At 40.8% G+C, this 23,252-nt stretch overlaps 1 protein-coding gene across 13 annotated transcripts in view; it reads right to left on the bottom strand.

The window, feature by feature from the left end:
• Sorbs2 (sorbin and SH3 domain containing 2) overlaps positions 1-23,252 on the bottom strand; it is a 196,790-nt gene that overhangs the window by 37,902 nt on the left and 135,636 nt on the right. For 4 of the 13 annotated variants that reach the window (XM_052161991.1, XM_052161994.1, XM_052161993.1 and 1 more), the window contains 6 exons: positions 19,811-19,877; positions 19,078-19,122; positions 16,974-17,148; positions 13,445-13,559; positions 6,465-6,623; positions 4,156-4,212 (listed from right to left, as the gene is read on the bottom strand). In XM_052161991.1, coding sequence (XP_052017951.1) covers positions 4,156-4,212; positions 6,465-6,623; positions 13,445-13,559; positions 16,974-17,148; positions 19,078-19,122; positions 19,811-19,877 — 618 coding nt within the window. Of the gene's footprint in view, positions 1-4,155; positions 4,213-5,859; positions 5,944-6,464; positions 6,624-13,444; positions 13,560-16,973; positions 17,149-19,077; positions 19,123-19,810; positions 19,878-23,252 lie in introns of all 13 variants that reach the window. The other 9 variants (XM_052161997.1, XM_052161988.1, XM_052161998.1 and 6 more) reach the window with 5 other exon arrangements.

Genomic DNA, 23,252 nt, shown 5'->3' with positions numbered 1-23,252 from the left:
ATTCATTGTCTGTGCCAGGTGTTGTCTTGAAAATATAGCATACAAGCCAAGCTTGGTAAATCTTTCCTCTACAAGGGCATATGACATGGCATCTTTATAAAGCTCGCAGAATTTGATTTTAAATCACCCTAAATTACCTGAGACTTCAGCCAGGTGCAGGTTTATAAATCTTGAGCAATTTGATTTATTTTAAATTCTTATATACAGAAATATTTTTATCATAATATTAAAACCTATTGAGATGAAATGAAGACCTCACTGTAAGTAATTTCTACTATATTTTTCCATTAACTGGCAAATACTATCAGTTTCCCAATTAAGGCACTAGGCTGTAACTTTATGATTCTTATGTAGGAAGTCTGACAAGCCTTATACCTAATATTTTACTTTAATTATGTATTACTGATTGAGAATGGAATATTACCCATAATCAAACAAAAATATCTATTGGCATGAAAATATTTCTTCTTCTCTTTAGACAGAATAAGAATATGTAATATTTGTACCTTTTAGAAAATTCTGAGATTCCTATGTTCTTGGCATGTATAGGAATAGAAAGATGCTCTGCTATGTTCATAAGTTTACGTGACTATTTGAATTTGTCTGAATTAGATACTAGAAAGTAAGGAAACCATAATATGGAAGAAATATAACAAGTAAAATCATATTAGGTAATTCTGCATGTTTGCAGAAGTGGTATTAGGGAGCGTCAGAGCAGCACCATCTGTAGGTCACTCGCAGGTTTTATGGGACAACCTGACACACAGTTGACCATTCAAAGGGTCAGAATATCCATAGGAAGATCAGAAATATGAATCTGCAATGATGATAAACGTAGACAGTATTATAGTACAAAATAAAACACTATTTTTATGAGTATGAGAATTGATAGTGTCTCAGAGTTAAGCCAAACTGTAATGATTCTTCCTTGTTCTGTTTTTTATGTTCCAAACAAGTTAATACCAGTTTAAAAGGAGTTTTAAAAACACAATTTTGTGTGTGTGTGTGTATGTGTGTGTGTACATGTGCACCATGGTATATATGTTTACCATGCTATGTGTGTGGAGGTCAGAAGACAACTTGAAGATATCAATATTTTTCTTAAACAATATGGATTCTGGGGATCAAATTCAGGTCACAGCTGAGCCATCTTGTTGGCCCATAAAACCAGGCTTTGCCTTTATGTATCACGAGAGAAAGTTCAGTTGTCAATTATAAAGAAATAATAAAAATAGGTAAAACTTTGCATGATAATTATGACACTCCACCTCCCCAAAAGTTTCCAGAAAAGAACTAGCCCATTTTACCCAACACCATCTGCCCCTCATTTGCACAGGACGACTGTTTTTAACATGATAGAAGAGCATTTCGAGGACTGGAAGACATTAAATCACCATTTCTGCTAAGTAATTATTGATTAAATTCTGCAAACAGGTTATTAACTACTCTTTAAGAAATGTTTCAAATTAGCAACATAGAGATTTCATTCTGACATTTGCAAACAAATGTCTCAGTTGCATTTGATTTAAAAGTATGGCATTTGTAGCATATACTTGATAGAACCAGGTACTTGATAAATTATAGCTTAGGTATTACCTAATAATTTACACTTTTTGATAGCAATCTCATACAAATATTTTAAAATACAGATTATAATATCTTGTGGGAGTCTTTCTTCTTACACTCTAGAAGGCTACGTTAAGTTAGCACCCTAGTTAAAATGCTATTAAAGTCTCTCCTATTTCTCAGTCCCTAAAAGATACAAACATATGTTTTAACTGCTTTCAAACTGCCTTTTATTAATGTAGTGTTTTGGCCACTAACTTAACATTAAAAATGCATTAAGTTTTTCCCATCTCTGCCTTCAGTAATTTTATTGTGCAGTGTTAATTGTGTAGTTAGAATCCATTTTATACAAACTTAATAATTAAAATAAAATTGTTTTTAGAATTGCTGAGCTTAAAATACATCTACAGGGGATAGTAAAAGGTGTGGCTTAAAGGAAATAGCTCTGAAATGAAGGCTGAGCAGTTAGTGATTTGTTCTCTCAGCAACCATCTGAGGAGTTATTTCATTCTGCTTTTCTTAATAAAAAAAAAAACCCAGTGAATTGGAAATTATGTCTAAATTCTGTTTCAGTTCTCAATGGACCAACTACTTTGAAAAATCCAGAAATACCTGCTAAAAATACCCAAGGAGAAATATATAGATATGTGTTTTTCTTTTTATAAAATGCTGACAAATTCATTTAAATACATCATACTGAACTTAAAAAAGGAAAGACATACACAAAAGGATAAAGATATCCCTTCACCCAAATGGAGTCTAAATCTAATGAAAGGCCTTCAACACAGTAACAAAGTTTTGGTGCGGAAAATCACGAGAACATTTTTTTTTGACAGAATTAAATTTCAAAATAAATTCTTAGGTTGTTCATATGCTGACATGACAACAAAACATACAGACTAGAATTGCTTGTTTTGTTTAATTCTCTTTAGAGAGTAGACCCTGCTACAAAATTACTTGGAAAATTACTGAACTCAGCATCTCAAAAAGTTCCTGGTTACTGAATTTATGTTTTTAATTGATTTTTACCCCAGCTACTTCTCTGTTTTAACACACATTATGATGCTTATTACATGATCTGTAACTTTGATTGCAGAGTGAGTGGTTGGAAATTTGAATGTTTCTCCTTTCAAGTCCATGTCTGCAATCTTTCCTCCCCGTTGGATCAGGACAACCTCCCTTAACTCTGGGCTCTTCTCTTACTCATAGCTTGATTGGGGGCTCTGTAACGAAGTAAGGTGTTAAGTGCTGTACTCACTGAGGAATGCGCAGCCACTGCTGTGACAAAATCAGTCGATTCTGTGAGGCTCTATCCGGGCTGCTTCTGAGAGCACCCAGGAGGCCCTTACAGGCCAGAGAGCAAGCAGGACAGTGGTATTTCTGCTTATGTCTTCTAAGTGCTTTTCAAAGTAACCTCCTGGTTTCTTTGTAGAGGGCAAAGCTTGGCTTAGGATCCTTCCTGTTCCTTTCATACTATCTTTCCGTCATCCAGGTGAAAATTCATGTGGCCTGGCATAAATTCTTCACTTTGCTGATTGGGTGACTGCCATGTTCGTTGTTCTTATTTCTAGTTCATGAGTGCTTTGCCTGCACGCATGTCTGTGTACCGTGTGTGTGTGTGTGTGTGTGTGTGTGTGTGTGAGATGCTGGTGGAGGCCATAAGAAGGCGATGGAAATGGAATTGTGGATGGTCATGAGCTGCACATAGGTGCTATGAAACAAAGGTGGGTCTTGGGCAACAATAGCAAGTGCTTTTTAACAACCAAGCTATCTCTCCAGCCCTAGCATAAGGATTCTTCAGCTGAGATCTAAACTAGGTTTTATCCCATGAGGCAGTGAAGACTATCTGCTGTAATGGCTACCTGGACTATAATGCCAAGAAAGATTAGTGATGCCCATCAAGGGGTGGAACCGGGAAACTGAAATGTCTATCAGGTGTTCATCATCTCCGTTCTTGGCTGATGGTCAAATCCACAAGTTACGAGCATTTAGGAAAATGAAGGAATAACAATAACATTTAGGAAAATATAAGCAATAAGTATCTGATCATAGAAAGAAATCTAAACTTTGATGTGTGTTTGTGTGTGTGTGTGTGTGTGTGTTTCTGTTTGGACAAAGCGCATTTGCCTCAGCATGAGGGATGCTCTTCATCAACAGTGGGTAGGTTACAAAAAATGGAAGTCAGGCCATTGGGTTCACACAATGAATACTTTAACCTAATGAGGCATCTGCATGGTCCAAGAATCTAATCTCTAAGCACAATGGAAAAGTGGCTTCTAGAAGATCTGCAGTAGTACTTTGCTTGGTTTATAAAAATGGGTAGTTAATATATTGCCCAACATTTTTGTTTTAAATTCTCATGCTTCTGAGTATTTTAATTCAAAGTAACAGTTGGATGATTCATCACCTAGAATTCAGAAACAGCCAACCCCTTTGCCCTGTCTAGATAATGCTACTACATGCACCACAGTGACACAAAAGAGAGTTTTCAAAACCACTTAGAACAGCACCGTGGACTATAACAACACAGATGTTCAGATTGACAGTGACAAGGGAAGGGCCTGGAAGGAGAGAAGAATTTGTCTTTACCTCATTGGACACACCGGAAGAATGATCTTGAACATAATCCAGAGCCTTTTTAGGAGGCTGGGTGTAGGTGCACCACAGAAGCAGAGGTGGAGAGATGGATGGAGGAGAGTCAATGCAGCAAGTAATGGACATGTGGAAAAGGTGACAACAGTTAGAAACTGAGTGCAGATAGCATCAGGTACACATAAAAGACTGACAGGGATGGAGCAAAATGGCAGCCTGGAGCAGGAGTGCAGAGCTGCTAAGTATTTTCAAGCCCAGCGCTAAGCTGCCTGTGGTCAGTTAGTAGATTTGTAAGCCCAGCTCATCAAACTGAAATCAGCATTCCCAGTCTTTGGCCACAGCAGATTGCAAGGTCTATTCTGGAGGGTGAGGGAGAGTGTGCTGGCAAGCCACCCTGTGTGACTGACAAGGGTCACAGAAGGTGCTGGGAATTTGGACTCGACACAGAAATTAGGATAGTCTCTAGAAACTACCCAGTAATAGCAAATATATAAAGCAAAACAGGAGAGCATTTTCCCAATGAGATAAAAATACATTTATAATAATAAGAGGAGATATCAGAAAAAAAACAGGAGGAACTAATCCTTTTATTAGTTAATAGAAATGCCAGGAAACATTGATTAATATTCATTTTCAGTCACATTTGAGTAAATGTTCAATAAAACACATAATGAGGCTAATCAAGCCTGCATTTTAATGTATGAAAGGAACTCACACAGCCATCTAGTAAGGACTAGGTGATCTGCATATTTATACATCCTTACATGACATGGTATGAGAAAGAACAGATTCTGAGTTCCAATAATATTGCTGGGCAGTGGAAGTGACGTGCTATCTAACGATTTAGGGGTTGTAACATGCCTGTCGCTGACAGTTTCCTGATACAGCCTAAGGACTAAAGGAAGTTATTTGAAACCTGAATTGGCCCTGTCCCAAATAGATCAATCAGATCCCATAAGGTCCAAACTGGGGTCTTTCAGCCTGGGACTCTAGGGATCAGAGACCCGCTGGTTGCTCTTGAGGAAGACACTATAGAGCAGAGTCCGCAGGGCTTCTTAACTCTCTCTTCTTGTCTCTCCCATTCAAAGAATGGCTTTACTGTGGGAATGATCTGGTAATACATTATAGAGGCAAGTGCCCAAAGATTTTCATTGTTATATGACAGGCTTAGGTTTAATTAGTGACTATTTTGGGCAAATTCTTTGACCGGTTTTTGTCTATTTTTCTCAGTTTGGTCATCAGGAAGATCAAGTCATTGAGTTGGGGTCCAAGCACTCTGCAGGGACATGATAATTTCTCAGGCAACAAGAACTATAGTAACTGTCATTCTTATAGACAGTAAGGTTCTGTCCAGTAAACTAGCTCAAAATATGCTGTACATAATACCGTTCTACCCTAAAGCTGTGCTAGTGACCTAAATATTCCAAGACAGAAATTACCCCAGCATGCTAGATTTGTAATTAATTAGATGTGATTCTAATGCATGATTTGGAAAAAATAAAACACATATGGGAAGCCAATGAACACATTTAGGCATTTGTTACCAAAGCGAATTTGCACAAAGCTGGAGCACATGTATTTAACTCATCCAGCTTCCGTTTTCAACATGACACCGTCTCCCTTGTGACAATTAATGTACTTTAAAAAAAATCAAACAGCATTCTCCTATTTGTCTTATAGTAATTGTCTAGCCTCACTTACCGGACGTCCAAACTCCAGTTCTGAAAAGAATTTATACCAGGGCTCATTTTCTAAATCTATGTCAGCAGGATTTATTCGACCCGTCTAGAGCAGATGTGAAGGAAAAGGGGGAGGAAAAGGTACACTGAGCGAAGTGAGGGAAAATGCCGTGTGGAATGAAAACTCGCGCGCATCCACACGCAAACATGCATCGGATTCATCCAACAAACCTCGGCAGGACAGAATGGAGGAAGTGAGAATATGCAAATGAGGATCATGATGTCACTGGGGTCCCTACTGCCGCCATTGCTAGTTCTTTAGCCTCATGCATAAACTAGGGAAGCTTATCCTGGCCATGACAAAGGGGATGGTGGCACACCAGTTTGTGAAGATATGTCCAACCGAGTCACCAAAGGGTTCTCCTGGACTTCCCAGTCCGCTGTCCCGGAAGTGCCTGGTAACTGGCAGCAGTGGTCTGCATTGTGCAGATGTTGCAGATGGGGCATGGAATGATGGAGAAGAGGGTGTCTGGGAGCAGGAATAACCCCAGCAGGGACAGAGATCTAACCTTGCCTTAGCCTCAGAACAAAGGCTGTTTCCCCACAACATGAGAGAAGTGCGCTCACCGGGGTGGGAGAGAGATCTGGGACACTCGGACGGGGTGCAGGGACACAGCTCCTGGGCGGAGGGGAAGGGCTACGCAGGCCATCTGTTGAGGGTGACACTGAAAGAGGCTTCCGGCTGGGTGCCCTGGGAACAGGTGTCAGAGTTGTTGGGAGAGGGGGCTGTAAGAGAGAGGGGTGAGGGAACACTGGTTCGTTAGACAGGGGCTCTTGATGGAACCGGAAGGGCACCAGCTAATGTTAGTCATGGAGACTAACATTTCAGGATGGGGCTACGGCCTGGGTGACTGTGGACAGTGGCTTTCTTATGAATGGCCCACCATAGCAAAGATCTGAAGGTCTCAAGTCTCTCCAAAAGTGAAGAAATATCCCGTTTTGTGATCCACTCTCCCCCTGTTGACTTGGAGCTAAAGAAGGTTGTGGGTATATTAGGCTTAGTATAGTGGGCAGGGGAAGGGAGAGTGTAACTGACTTGCATAAGTGGTTTATGAATGTTGGGTGTGTGAAGACAGAAATGCTTGGATTGATAACATAAACAGCTGAGAAAAACAAACACAATTGCTTTATCAGTAGAATGTAGACACACAGCCTTTTCTTAACTGAGTCAACACTAACCTTTAATGTTTTTTTTTTTTTCTAATGATACATACCAGGCTACATGCTGTCATGGTGTTTGCTTTTCTATAAAATGATGCTTAAAGTACTGAAGGTGTCCCTAGCTACTTTTTTGATGTATCTCATGTCCCTAATGAAATGTGTATAGTTGTGTTATATAATACATTAGAAAAAATTCTAAGGAAAGTTACTTGGTTCCCTAAAAGCCATTCATGCCAACCAAGAAAAAAGCTGTGAAGTCACAGTACCATCCAGGAGGGCTGCTAAACACCCAACACTTCAATCCCATATTATTCTGCTAGAATTCTTAAAGAGCTCAGGATTCCCACTGAGTTGCTCTATGACCTCACATTGCTGGGGGCATTGAAATATACATTAAAAAAGTAGACACCATTTTGCCATGAGCTTAGTAGTAGTGAAACATTGCCATGTTTCATCATCATTACATCTATTACATATCATTACATACTATTGTAGTGTTTCATTGACGTTATGATAGAAAAGCTGGGGGCATCGTAAGAACATACTGCAGAGACTGAGCTTCTGAGGTATATTAATGTGGTGATTATAAAGACTGCAGAATAACCCCGGGAGTTGCTTGTGACCAATGGTGGCATACTTGTACGGTGGCTGATGGCATCCCGAAGTGGGTGTCTAGATGGGCACTTACGGGAATGCATGTGTACACAAAACACAACGTTGTTGGTCGAGCATTGAAAACGACCTTTTAGCATTTAATATTACCTTTAGTATTTGGCCTTTGGTTATGAGCTTGCTTTTTCCATCACTAAGAATTGAAGAGGTTACTCAATTAGAATGAGAGCACACTGTGGAAGCACTGAGATATTTACCCTAATTTATGCCAATGTTACTTTTGGTTTCAAAATTAGCAGTGAGATCTGTTAGAACACTCACAGTAACCAATTCCCACTGGCTTAAAAGACACACATGAATTTATTACTACTTTCCATTGAATTAAAATTTTTGATCCATTAGTTATAGGAGTATTAAGATTTTGTTAGTGATGAAATGTTACTTTTCTCCAGTTATTTAGACAACATCAGCTGCAACACATAATTATTTCATAGTGTAACATTGCTAAAGCCTTTATCTCTGAACAGTTAACATTAGAGAGGATTGGTCAGTAATATTTTATAGTTCAGAGAGCTATACTATCTCCTTAACAGAAGAGAAACCTCGAATTCTTCTGAACTCTATAGTTTCTATTTCTGGATATTTAGTGTCTATGAACTCTTACTTTTAAAATTTTTGCTTCCAGCTACAGTTGGAATAACCTACATTCAACAGGAGTGTTTTATTTTGCTCAGGGAAGATAGGAACTTGTCTGAGCAGCAATTCTTAACTTGTGCGTTTCCTAAGGCCATTGGAAAACACTGATATTTACATTATGATTCATAAAAGTAGCAAAGTTACAGGTTTGAAGTACCAATGAAAATAATTTTATGGTCGGGGGTCACCATAAAAGGAGGAACTGTATATAGCATTAGGAAGGATGAGAACCAGTCTTAGAGGGGGAAAAAAATAAGTTGCTTCAAAAGCACTGTAAACACTAGGGGGCAGCAAACTTACTAACCAAATAGATGAGCTTTTTCACTTCCCCTTGACTTAAAGAAAATCAATAACAAACCAACAGTCCACATAGAATTTGGGGAAAAGAGTAGATAGTTATCATTCTGCTTCAAACCTGAAAATAGCAATTTCAATAAATAGAAAGGGCGCTCTATGTATTAAGGCTTCAGTCTATAGTCACAGTGAGCAACTTGCTAAAATCTGTGCAAACAGAAAGTCCCCCATATAGCAACACATCAGCCTGAGCAATTCCGGAATGCCGTGAGTTACACATTGGAGCAGAGCCTTTGCTTTATCGGCTGGGCGTGCTGGCACACACTTGAATTGCAGCCTGTGCGAAGAGGATGGTGAGTTTGAAATCAGCCTGGGCTTCATAGAAAGACCTTGTCTCAAAAGAACACAAAACAAAGAAAAATAATAAAATAACCCCCCAAAAGGTCAGACCCCCCAAGAAGAAAGGAGATGCTAGAACTAGAACTGTCTAGTTGAATTCTTTTAGTTAGACAATAATTGAATGCATCCTGTAGCAATCCAGAACTACTCTTAAAGGACCCAGAAACATTGCTACAGCCAGCGACACACATGCAGACTGTCAGATAACAGCCGCATAGGCATAGGATCTCTGCCAGCACCCCCTCAGTTCCCTCACATCAGAGAAGCTCCCCTGTGTAGGAATCTGCTAGGGGACAGCTACCTCTCAGTAGAATCCCTGCAACAGCAGGTGAGCAGCTTCTGATGGATGGATGGATATCTCTCTCACTCTGTTTTATTTCTGTCAGTTCACAAGCCTAGCAACCTTCTGCTCACACAAACTGTCTATTTCCAGTGTGAGATGTGCTTAAGATACGCTAACACCAAAGCTCACATGTGATTGCTCTTAAAAGCTCCCTAGAATGCCTGGTTTTTAAAGTTTTCCCATTGTAAAAATCCATTTGCTGTTTTTCGGGTCTTGTTGGATTTATACTCTCTGTGTGTTAACACACCAGAGGAATGGGGAGTTTGTTCTTGGTTTTGCCTTTTAAGCTTCAAGGCACGGGTTGCTGTGCTTTCTGAGTGTTTTTCACAGAAAATACTATTGCATAATGGGATAATTCTCCACGGGTCAAACCATCAGCTATAACTTCTCAAATTTTTATAGCTTTAACTCTGAGTAGTAATTTCTGTTGGTGAACCATGTTCTATGGTGGTTTAAATTGCCTTTCAACTCATGCAGAGTGTGTTCCTTTTGGTTATTATTAGATGTAAGTACAGTTACTGTATTAAAGGTAACAATGTTCTTGTGGGTTATTTTATTTTATTAAGCATAAAGACAATTAACATGGCTGATGTATGAGTGTATCCAATTCAGATGACCTGTTATGGTTTTATTAATATTATCCTAGTGAAGTTGCTGTGATTGGCATATGGAGTCTGTAAACTGGAAATGCAGTTTAATCTGTGGATCAAGTCATTTAACACACATTTCTGGTGATCACAAGGCCTCTTCTGGATCAGACATTAGGCCCATTTAGTCAGCCCTGAAGTTTATAATCAAATAAATATTTATGAGCTTCAAAGAAATGCATTTATTTTTTTTGTCTTCCTGGTAAAGAATATAAATAGATATGGCTTCAGTTACTAAGGATGAAGGCAATATCCTGCTTCCCTCCCACCCCACCCCCACCGCCCCAGGGCATGAGGAGTTCTGCTTAAGCAGAACGGCTCCCTCTTCAAAACTGAGCTTGAGTTATTTGTGAATTCCATCTGTGCATCTTGATGGGGTCTCCTCACTGGGTCTCCTAGATAGATTCAATCTCTCACCATTTCATCATCAACAGCAAAGGTAACATCTGTTCCATTCACTTGGTCACTCAAGGAGTTCTTACTGCATAGGTACCACATGCCAGGCATTGAGTTGGGTTTGGAAGATAGAGGATGCTCTGTCAGCATCCTCACAAGGAGAACCACTTCCAGGGAGCCTCACATGCAGTGAAGAACCCAGACAGGTGGACAGGTGCGTGGTAAGGATATCAAAGTGGGAACTGGAGGTATCTTAGCAAGAAGAGTTACAAACCTGCTGCTGGGGTGAACAAACCCCTAGGTGAAGTGTGCCTCTAATAGCCCTGGGGAGGAGGGTGGAGATACCTTCTGCCTGGAAGGGGAGGGCTTGCAGAAGAGTGCTTCTCTTCAAGAAAGAAAAGACAGAAGCCTTGAAAGCCCTTTGTGTAGCTGGCAGGGAGGGTGACATTACAAGATTTGGGTAGGTTTTATTTGTTGTTGGGTTTTAGTTTTTGTAAATCAGATCAAGGGAGTTGGGTTCTGCTCCAGGGACAAAAAGTCCGGAGAAAATGTAGGAGTGGCAGGCTTTTTTTTTTAAAAAAAAAACTGGTGATTGGTTTCGCTAATCAGGGAAGTGAGTGGGCCACATCAGGCCAGACAATGGACAATTGTGGACCGGAAGGACCCTGCCATTTCTCCTTGTGAGTAGGAATGTTAAGTTCATAGAGAGTGAGAGGCATCTAAGAATATAGCAAAGCTGACAGGGTTGCTGGAAACTAAAGACAACAGTATAGGGCTGCCTGTGGTTGTCCACCATTTTCAAAAATTAGAATTGAAGAGAACGTAGGGAGTCTTTCAAAATACCTGGGTAAAAAGTCAGAGGACACAGTCATAGGGCCTTGAGATTCACTTACTGTTAGTTATAGCCTCTCAGTTAGCAAACCCACTCTCTCTCCTATGGTCTGAGCCTTCAAGACTCTTAGCTGGCCTCAAATACCCTTGCCCAGCCAGCTCTGGTTGGTTTGTTTGTGTTTGTTTTTTGTTCCAATTCAAAGTGGGATAAATTCAGGATTGATTTTTTAAAAAGGTAATAGTCTCTCGATAACAATGATTTAGCGAGGCTTGGTCAAAATTATAACATTGACTCTCTCATATCATTTGCCATTACTCTGGCTCCCAACAAAATGGTTTAGGAAGGATAAAAATGTATGCCTTGTGTTCTTCTTTCCTCCCACGTTACCAGTTCCTCCCATCCATCTTTTCCTGTGGCTGAAGAGGTTTGTCCATAGCAGAATCTCTGACATGGCCAGAACCACGCCCATGGCTTCTGACCTCCCTACCCTCTGAGACCAGCCAAGAATATTCATCTTTATAGTTACCCTGAACCCAGCTTTCTGGTAAAGTAAGTAACAGGAACTTATTATAAGTTAGCCACTAATTATACTACACTTGAAACCAGTGAAATAGATTATGGTGAGCACTAGTAGGCAAAGTCCCCCTGTTCAGAGGAGATTACACGGGAGGGATGAAGCACAACAAGCCAATGTTTGCCTCGGCTCAACTGGTCCGAGCACATGTTAGCTACGTGGCCATGTAGCATGTGGTGAATGCCGCTTCTGCCTCCTGGTCTGTAAAGTAGGAAGTTTGTGCATCTGCTTGCTAGGGTTGTCGGGAAGGCTTCATCAGATAAAGAAATTAGTAGTAGTTACAGAGCCTAGCATGTAGTAGATATATCTGCTGTTATTGCTATCATTGTTATTAGTAGTTTAAAACAGAGGGCCTTTAAACCTTGCACCCACAGACTTGTGGAAATACCAGCCACAATGAGGGGCCATCATAAATGTGAGCTATAACAAGGAGAATTTTTTAGATGTGCTCCCATTTTGGCCATTTAAGAGGTTTCTTATCTTTACTTATACCATAATCTCAAGAGCCTCATATATCGTTAGATTTCAATTATAAAATTATATTCCATTTAGTTTTGATTTGGCAATTTCACTTTCTTGATATTCAAGCATACAACTTAGGAAATGAATTATAATCTAGAGCCTGGCATCAGTAATATTCCCCTCATTTTTAGTCTCTCTGTTGCAACCCGATCATGAGAAGATATTTGAATTCCTTGAAGAAAGGCAGTTGAACTATGTGATTGGAAGATTTTGAACATACTCAAGAACAGCACTACAAAATGCAGGGTTTCCTACTCTAAATAAATGTCAGTCATGGTCAAGATTGTCCAACTAAGTCTCAGGGCTGACCTTGCCATTGGGGTGCCAGTGTGATGCTGGCGTGTGAGCCGGAGGAACTCACAAAGAAAACACCAAGAGGTCTCATTTGGGATGGAGTTTGGACATACAGAGGAACTACAGAGCTTTAAAGAGGACATGACACTGATCTCTGAGAAAGAAACAGGGAAGCAAACAGGAACCACGGTGCTGTCAACGTAATGGAGGCAAGTGGCCTTTCCAAGCCCATACCCCGTTTAGTTTGTGTGTCACTGAAATAAACAAACAAAAAAAAAAGACTATAAAGATCAACATAGTCTTGATTCATTAAAGTGGTAATCAATTGGGAAGCTTGAGGCTTGGTAACCTGAGAAGGATTTAATAACAGCCAATTAAACAACTTGTTATGGGAAGTGTGTTGGGGAAACTTTCTTCTTCAGTGAGCTAAATAGCAGGAAACCAACATAGAAGTCAAGGGACTCATCTGCCTGGGTCTGTACATCACGGATACAGACTCACGATTTTTTTCTCTGGCAAGATAGAGTAGCAATTAAGCATTTCATGTATGAGTGTTGTGATTAGGCATAGCTAGCTATAGCTAATGATAATGAGACTTGAACATATATACGCTACTAAAGTACCTCTTTCAATTCAGAGACAAGATACACAAATCGTGACTAAATATAAACAAGATTTCTCGACAATTTGAAATAAATAAAATGGGATGAAACTCGGGTATGCTTGGGGACCCTGTGGCTTAGCAAGCTGGCTTTTGGATCAATGACAAGTGCTTACGGGTCTTTCATGCTGTAGGATGGATGACTTCCCAGGCTCATATTCAAAAATACTCCTTGGCTCCGATCGAAATTTTCTGGTGTCCACCTTTCTGTCTGGAGGGTCCCAGTCATGCCTGTAAATGAACAGCAACACACATCGGAAGAACTGTGAGATATCGTCATGGTTAATTTCCCAAGGTTAATTTTAGTGGAAATTTACTGGTTTAGTGTCGTGGGTGTACGTGTGTGTGTGTGTGTGTGTGTGTGTGTGTGTGTGTGTGTTTCTGTGCATGCATGCAAGTGTGCATATGTGCATGCAGAAGAAAAACTTTTGGTGCTTTCCTTCCACCATAGGTTCTAGGGATTGAGCTCAGATCTTCAGGCTTAATCAACAAGCAGTTTTCTTGCTGAGCCCCGAGAGAATAAAACAAAACAACAGTACAACAATAAAAACCCTCATACAACATCTCTCTGGTTAAAAATGTATGAAGTTATTATATATGTTTAATTTTATATTAATGACTTATAGTAAACTATCCTTTATAGTTCACCTTTCTACCTTTGTAAGTGTGACTATGGCTGCAAAGAGTCACAAAAGAGGTTTGTAGATGCATGGATAGTGACTTGTTGCTAGACCCCTGGGTCCCTAATGACATGTATGTCTGAGTTTAAAGTGGCAGAGTCTTCTGTGAAACTTTGCTGGTTTAACCATTTAGTGACTTCACTTCTTTGGTGCAGAGTGACAAGAAACAATGCACATAGCATGTTTGGCCATGTTTCTTGTTAACAGCATTGGAATTCATGCGTGAGAATTAGAACTGCATCACTTGGGCTGGCATACATAGGGATAAGCACACTGGAGTGGGAGATCCCTTGGTGTGAGCCTTGAAATACTCTCCCATGGGAATCTGATCTTTTCCTTGACTTGATACCATTGAGAGTCTGTCAAGGGCTCATTGCAAGCATATCTTCACAGGAGGACTCAGAACACCAAACTCTACCAGACAGCCAGAACTAAATTAGAAAACTTGGAGAAGCAGAAGAATTATTCAATATATACATATTTATTTGTTTTATTTATATTTGAGAGAAAGGAGCTTGTGTCTTTTGAGTTTGCAATTCTGATTCCATGGAAAGGAATGAAGTTATTTCTCCAAGGAATAATAAGCACAGATAGTCTGTAAGAGCAAAAGAGAAGAAAGCCCTAGTTGTGTAGAGAATCAGTGAGCTCCATCCAGCAGAACCTGCACAGCTTCCCACTTCAGTTTTCCTACCTGTCTGAACATTATGGAGACAACTCATAAAAGAATGTGCAGTGATAATTATTTCTCAGTTTGAAGACATTTGTATTTCTACACAATATTTTGTGAGAAAAGAGGTATTGTTATATATTACATCACGATCCTATAAATGATCATCAACTATTCGTAATGATGCAGTTTTAGTGATGTTGAGTATACTTTTTATGAGGTGTGTTTGGTGGTTTGCTTGAGAATAACTCCATACATAAGGTTCGTATGTTTGAATGCCTGGTCCCCAGTTAGTGGAACTATTTGGGAAGGATTAGGAGGTGTGCCTTATTGGTGTTACTGTTTTGAAGTTTCAAAACCCCATGTCAGGCCCAACATCTGTCTCTCTGCCTGCTGCCTGCAGACCAGGATGTAAAGCTCTCACGACTGCCCCAGCAGCTTGCCTGTCTGCTTGCCTCTAAAACTGTAAATGGACCCCTAATTAAATGCTTACTTTTAAGAGCCGCTTTAGTAATGGTATTTCTTCATAGTAACAGAACAGTAACTAAGACCGTATATGATAGAAAATACTTAAAAAAAAACCAGTAAAAATAAACAACTTTTGTATTACTATTTATTAATCACCACTAGAGAGAGCATAGGCTTTGGACTTAGGAGAAACCAAGGTTGAATACTGGCTTGAGCAAGTTATTGTAATTTTCTAATCCATTTCTTCCTCTGTAATGTAGAACATGTCCACTGGGTTGCTATCAGAATAAAACAATGTAATACAATGAAAGTGCTTAGCCTATGCTTGCCTTATTATCAGCTTCCAGTAAAGATTATCAATAACTAGAAATATTAGCCACATTCCTGCTAAAATAATACAATTGAAATGTGTTCCTGCCAGGCGGTGGTGGCACACACCTTTAATCCCAGCACTTGGGAGGCAGAGGCAGGCGGATTTCTGAGTTCAAGGCCAGCCTGGTCTACAGAGTAAGTTCTAGGCCAGCCAGGGCTACACAGAGAAACCCTGTCTCGAAAAAGCAAAAAAGCAAAAAAAAAAAAAAAAAAAAAAAAAAAAAAAAAAGAAAGAAAGAAATGTGTTCCTAAAATTTTTACTTGAGTGTGAATAGCTTACTTAAAAATATTTCAGTAGAGAAATGAAAATGAGAATCAGCTAATATAACAGGTAAAACTGAGTCACGGACACTTGTTAAATAATGTCTTATTTACAATAATTTTCCTTGGTTTCTAAAAGGCATCTTAAAAGACCTGAACTTTTGAACCTGTGAAAACAAAATAATTACCTGCTTATTCTCTTTCTAGTAAGGGGCAGCAGATCTAATCTGTGCAATTGTTTCCAACTACTTTATTTTTATATGTATTTGTTTTGAGACATAATGTTACTGTGTAGCCAGTTTTGGCTTGGAAGTTACTATGTAGCTCAGTGACTTAAACTCATGCCCTAGCTTTATGAAGACTGAGATTACACAGCCATGTGCCATACTCTAGCCCCCTTCAGCTCAGGAATTGGACCTAGAGTCTAGAGTATGTGGAGCAAGCCATTACCTCTGAGCCTCATATCCAAGGCCTATTGACCTATTAAGGTATTGAGTATGTGGACATGTGTATGGGCATGCTTGTGTGTGTGTGTGTGTGTGTGTGTGTGTGTGTGTACATATTTTGTTGTTGTTTGTAGTACTCGAGGAAATGCTTTACTTATGATCTATATCCGTGGCCTCCTTTCTTATATGAACTTACTAAACAAACAATAAAGATTATGTCCCTGTCTTAATTAGGGTTTTACTGCTGTGAACAGACACCATAACCAAGGCAAGTCTCATGAAGGATAACATTTAATTGGGGCTGGCTTAGGTTCAATGGTTCAGTCAGTCCATTATCATCAAGGTGGGAGCATGGCAGCATCCAGGCAGGCATGGTGCAGGTCTACATCTTCATCTGAAGGCTGCTAGTGGAAGACTGACTTCCAGACAGCTAGAGTGAGGGTCTTAAAGCCCACACCCACAGTGACACACCTACCCCAACAGGGGCACACCTCCAAATAGTGCCTCTCCCTGGACCAAGCATATACAAACTATCACAGTCCCTGATCCATCAAGTTTAATTGAGAGCATCATGCTAACATGATGCAGACTCCCCTGAAAGTATTCAGCATAATCTCTGTAGTGATGTTCAATATAGACTGGCAAGGCCATGCATAAATTCACTTCACAATGCTGGGCTAATTCTTCACTGAGTACCACTGTGGGTTGGTTTTTATCCTAAGAGAAGCCATCTTTGGGGAAGGAGCCTTACTTTAGTGTTGAAAACTGGTCTCTTGGTCGTGGTGGAACATGTGGGGGAGGCACTGGGGAGGGTGCCTCCTTAAAAGCATCGGTGCCATTGTCTGAGTGGCTTTTGGAGAGAGGTCTGTAGGTCTGGGTCTTTGCAGCAGGGTGTGACTGAGCACTGTAGGGCGAATTGTACAGACCTACCATGGAAAAGAAAAACCAGAAAAACAGGCAAATAACTTAAAAAGTGCATTTAGTGGTTGGGCTCTGCAAAATCACCAATGGTTTTGCAAAAATTATCAATAAACATTTTAATATACACATTAGGTGGTACATTGTTTATTAATTTATCCACATTAATTTACAAATTATCACTTATTAATTAGGCATCAATTTGTCTTGCACATAAGTATTGATTATAGCCAATTTCCAGTCACTGCAGAATTAATGAAAATTCAGGCTATTTAGTAAAAATAGACTTACAGGTTACTCAGCAAGGTTTCCTCTCAATTACAGAAACTAACACCTTAGGTAAACTTACAGAGGAAGATTAAAAAGGCAGCTAATATTTCATAATACCGACATATGATCATTGATGTGCTAATTGCAACCCAACAATTATTGAGCATGCTTGTACGCGTGCGGTGCTCTTCCCACGTGGGACATGGGAGTGTGAACCCTCCCTAACAAACTGCTACAAAAAGGCGAGTGATTGGAAAGAGTTGGTGACAGTTAATAAAATCCAAGGGAGAAAGACATCGTAAGAATTAGAGGATGTTAGCCGATGATGAATGAGATGGAGGATATGTTAAAGACCTGAAGCATTAGCTTTGATTGATAGAAGAGGATGATGGAGGAAGGTTATGCAAGACACAAAGTCATGGGTTAGAAGAAGGTTAGAGAGGGGCTGTAGGTGTTTTGTTGATGGACTGACGATAAAACTCCCCAGACTTTACAGGGTGACATAACTGAACTTCAGCTTATTCATTACCATGGAGACACACTGACTTCACTATGTGAAAGGATATAAAAATTCTTAGTTTCTCACATCTCAATCTTGGCCTAAGTCTATCTCTGTGGGGCGGCTTTGCTTTGTACATGTGTCCCCATGAGATGTGACATTGGACAGATTTTGTTTGTTCTTAATTGTTTCTTAAGTTCCACAGACTTCAGCTTATGAGGTAACTCACTGGGATGAGCTTGAAGGACAGGGCCAGGAAGGGGATATTTACTTGTAGGATAATAATATGGGGATATAGAGTCTAACTCAGAGGTCAAGAGCTTGATATTTGTTTGTTTATTTATTTACTTTTTACCTCCCCCTCATTTATCTTTGGAGTTGAGCAGCAAAGTCACCCGTTAAAGGGCTGGTTATCATTGGGTTTTAGAGAGTGGAAGAGTCTCATGGATATTTCTGTTAGGGTAGCAAAGAGGACCCTAAATGAGGGTACAACCCTGAGCCTACAGCTCGGGCTGGGTGGAATCTCCTGATGTGGTTTTCAGGAAAATGTGATGGGAGGGGGCATCCTCTAGGGGGTCTGTCACAGGAGCATGAAGACCACTCCACGAGAAACCAGCACATTCAAATACGAACAGGAATGGCACAGCTGAAGTCCTTCCATTGTGAGCACTGGTAACTCTGAGTCAGAAAAGTGGCCGCCAAGTGGCAGGGTTTCATGTCTTTCAGTGAATGAATGGCCCCCTTTTGGAGTGAGCGGCTAGACATGGTCATAAAACGCTTGGATTTACTTGTTTTGGGGGAATAATATCTGAGAGGCCTTATGCAATCATAATCACTCTTTCTGCTGATAGAAAGATCTTAATTTTGTTGTGTAACCCGGGCCCTAGTCTGTTCTCTCACCCTGACCCTTCACACTGTGGCTAAACCTTCCTGAAGTTGAGACTGACCAACAGCCGGGAATGAATGACAGAACGGTGTTAGTTCCCATTTCTGGGAGAAAGGCTCAATCTCTTGTTAGGCATGCTCTGAGAAAAGGAGTAGGGAATTCTCCTCTCATCCCAGGAACAGACAACAACACGGGGTCCGAGTGGCAAGACAAAGGGCCAAGGCTCTTCCCAACAGCGGAGTGTGACTGGTCATCGCAAGCAAGCGAGGAAAGTCATCCTACCTGCGTTGTATGTGTAAGGAGTATTATACATGTCTGTGTCCTCATCTAGAAAACGAAACATAAACATGATAATCCAGACACTGCTGCCTTGTTGCCAAGACAGCAAAAGATCAGAGAAATGACAGACATATAGTAGCAAAAAAAAATTTTTTTTTTCCTAGCACATAACAGCACTTTGTATTTCCAAATATTGTGTTCTCTGGGCAGAGCGATCTTCTCTATAAGGTAATGTACCTCGCCACCCTGGTCACACATGCAAAGCTGTCGCTTGTCCTCACGTCCCCAGGCAGCTTCTTGTATCGTCTGCATTGGAATTTTTTATTAAATGCTTTTAAGGTAACTTGTCAACTGTACTGAGTGGGTTCAGGAGACGCCTGATCTGCCTACACTCACTCTCGTGGTAAGAAACAGACACGGGCATAGGGGAGCCGCAGTGGGTGGGTATAGAAGTGGACAACACCCGAGGGTAGATGCGAGCTAAGTCTAGGACACCTGGCAAGCTCCAAGGACAGCTCTGGGGTCCTTCCTGACAGCCCGTGGTTACGGCAGAGGCACAGATCTGTGACGTAGGCGGGATAGAGTAAGAACAGGAGAGTTGCTGAAAAGAATGGGCCGCCAAGTGCGCCGGGGTCCTGAAGGTTTTGTGTGGAGAAAGCCTATACAAAAGTTGAGCCTATTTCCTTCAATCCGTAAGGACTTGATAAAAAAACAAACAACCGAAGAACATACGTACCCGGCTTGTGTACCATGTGGATTTGCTTAAACATTGTCTTGTACCAGTCCTTCGGCCGGTCGACAGTCTGTTAAAGAGAGCATTGGAGAATTACAAACGCTTTCTGTCAGGTTTAGGCAAAGGGCTGCTTTGGCTGTGCCTACTTGCTGCAGCCTGTCTGTCTGTCTGTCTGTCTGTCTGACTGACTTCCCCATCCCCCCACCTTCACAGCTGCTATAAGATAAATGGCAGACATCTTACTGTGACTGTCCCCAAAGTAGTGTACCTAACACGCATAAGTAATCAGGGGCTTTAGGTGGCACATTCTAAAGGACAGATACACATTACCAAAGGTTCAAATCTTTCCCACGTCCCCAGCTATAGTGACCTGACAACAAGACTGCCAGCCTGTGCTACGGGGGACTCATCAGTTCCATGACACGGGATGGCCTTTTCTCTGCAAAACTTTAGGAGAGGCTTTAGCCTGTGGGTCTGACCTGTCTTCAGAACCCCTGCTATGCTGCCGCCTACATATGGTGATATAACTCTTCTAAGGAACACTCCTGGACAGTTTTCATTGCTCATATTGGATAGTTCTAACAGCAGACTTGCATTCCTGCTATGACTTGATGCCAATTTCAGCAATTTACCCCGTTACTTGTGCCGATTGTAAGCAGAGTATCCCATGTTTACTGAATTGAAAAGTTCTGTACCCTGGTTTTATTTATTCAAATCAGCTGTGCTTTAATAAAATTAGATACTATTTGATTAAAATTAACTCCTGATGATGATGGTTAAACATATGTGTCTGAAGCAGGGCTTTGCCATGTATCTTGAACTAGTCCTTAACTCATTATCCGTTCACCTAGTCTCACATGTTGGAATTACAGGGACTCAACACTAGCTCAGTTTGTGTGTGTGTGTGTGTGTGTGTGTGTGAGAGAGAGAGAGAGAGAGAGAGAGAGAGAGAGAGAGAGAGAGAGAGAGGGTGATCTCAGGTGTTCCTCTAAAGTGATCCTGTTTTTTTGATGGGGTCTCTCTCTGGATGAGGCTAGGCAGTCCCTCTCCCTCCCAGGGATCCCTCTGCTCTCAGTTCTGCCTCCAGTTCTGGGATTACAGGTGCGTGGCACCATGCCTGGCTTTTTCTGTGAGTGCCATGCATGGAACTCAAGTCCTCCCTCGTGTTTACCCAGCAAGCATTTAACAGATTCACTTCCTCATCCTTATCCTTATTCCTAAATATCGAATGTTCTGTGAGGACGCTGAAAAATTGAACTAAGGGGATATTTTTGACTCATGAGGATAAATATCCTGATCAGCTTCTATGAAGACAAAATTAGCATTTACTGGTCTATGTGACTAAAATACTGAATGTATCAGGCAATGCAAAGTCACAGAGAATATTTTAAAGTGCAGCTAGGCCTTCAAAACTTCTTTAATAAGACACTGGCGTGCATATAGCTTTTGCCTTGTTAAATTATAAACTATGATAGTAGCCATTCCTCAGACACAGTCAGGTATAATGGAAACAGCAGATTATAGCACAAATAGGGAATTGATGTCCAATCATTAAACAACATACAGATCTTTGAGCCTGTAATTACCACTGAATTCTTTCTATAAACAGGAATCTGAGAATGTTATGTATCTGTTTTATTTGTGGGGTGTGGGTGTGGAGGCGTATACATGTGTACACAGGTATATACGCCACAGGAGCAAGTAGAAACCAGAGGTGGATACAGGATAACCTCCTCCTTTACTCTCTGCCTTATTCTCTTGAAGTGTTTGGTAAGGGGCTCAGGATCTTCTTTCCACTATAACAAATCTCAAAATACAAAAACAGTGGGGGAATTCCAACATCTGTGGAGTGAAATACCGAGGGAACCTAGCTTATTGGAAGTGACTCTGTGTTATAGTCTATGAAGACACACATTCCTTTTTTTTGAACTGCAGTGCAGCAATTTGCTTGGCAAGATCTTCATCTCAATTATATCAGAGCTATTTGAACCAGAAGCTAACAATTCTGTGTACAGGTGAACACACAGAATTGTGTCAGGTTTCCCAAGGTCATGGTCCTAATTTAAAACACTGGTTAGGATTTATACTTGTGAGAGCAGAAACTGTTCAATATTTTATATTCTGAATTTTTTCTTTTGTATGTGTGGTCATTGCGTTTTTGTATTCTCCCAGAAACTACTAGGCAGTATTTAAGTTTATTTTGACTTCTGAAAGTAGACAGTTCTGCCAGTTCCCAGAGAACATCAGTTCTGTTGAGAGTCACATATGCACTGAAGGGTTTTTCTACAAAGGGAGCTTGAGAGTATCAGTATCACATGATGGTCAGATTATGGAGACTGGTGTTGGTTGGGGCTGGGGGGGCAGTCCAGCAAAGAAGCAGGACTCTGCTGTTTGCTGGTTCAAGCACATTACTGGAACTTGGGGAGTGGTGGTGAGAGGACTTAGACCAGTAAGGTGCCTGCCATTTGAGTATGAGAATACAAATTCCTGTTTCTAGTACCCATGTAGAGAGCTAGGCATGGCAGTGGGCTCCTGTGATCCCAGCACTGAGGAGGCAGAGGCAGCTCTGGGTTTGGTGAGAAAGCCCGGACAGCAACTGAAGAGGACAGCCAGTATCTACCTCTAACCTCTCCACGCACATCCACCCACACATGTGCACATGTCTGCGCTCACACACACACACACAGAATACTTAAACACATATCTTTAGGAGACTTTCTTTTTCTAAAAGGCAGGTTTCTCTTTCATAGAGCTTCACTTCTTTTATACTTTTATGCTAGTAGAGCAACGACAGTGGCAGAGCAACATACAACTGCATATAAAACTAGTTTCTCACTGTACCTGGACCAGTCGGGACCAGGACGCCGAATAAGGAAATATGTTGCTGTGCATGGCAATGCATTGTGTCAGACAGCACTGTTGTCTACACTCGCCAGAGGGCCTATGCCAGGCAGGATCTCACAGTTATGCCATCGGCCAGCTTTATTTGGTGAGCACAAAGAAGCCAGGAAGTGCCTAGCCGGCTGGCAGAGACGCTACGAAGCTGGTAATGCCGAGATATGCAGAGTTGGTGTCTCTTTCTAGAACTGCTGGGAACGCTTTTGCTCCTTTCCACAATGCTATTTTGGAGCATGTTATGTCTCACGTTGAGATTATGAATGCAGGAGTCTCCACCTGGGAAATTTACTTTCAGATAGGTCCTCCAGAAGCATTTTGCGTAGACTATCTAACTTCTGGGACCCTACCGTGTTGTTATCCATGGCCCTATCGGAAGGGGCCCCAACTTGCATTGCCTTCTAGTTATGAAGCCTCAGCACTAGACATTTGTTTAACATGTAGACACTTAAAAAAAAAAACCAAATGTTTTCTCCACATATGACAGTAACAATCCTATCCTACTTTCCCCTGCTAGCTCTAAAATAGCCAAACGCGTGTTTATATTTGA

This window comes from Apodemus sylvaticus, chromosome 18 (assembly GCF_947179515.1).
Source record: "Apodemus sylvaticus chromosome 18, mApoSyl1.1, whole genome shotgun sequence".
Classification (NCBI taxonomy): domain Eukaryota; kingdom Metazoa; phylum Chordata; class Mammalia; order Rodentia; family Muridae; genus Apodemus; species Apodemus sylvaticus.
Note: the sequence above shows the minus strand (reverse complement) of the source record. Positions and strands in the feature narration are given on the sequence as shown.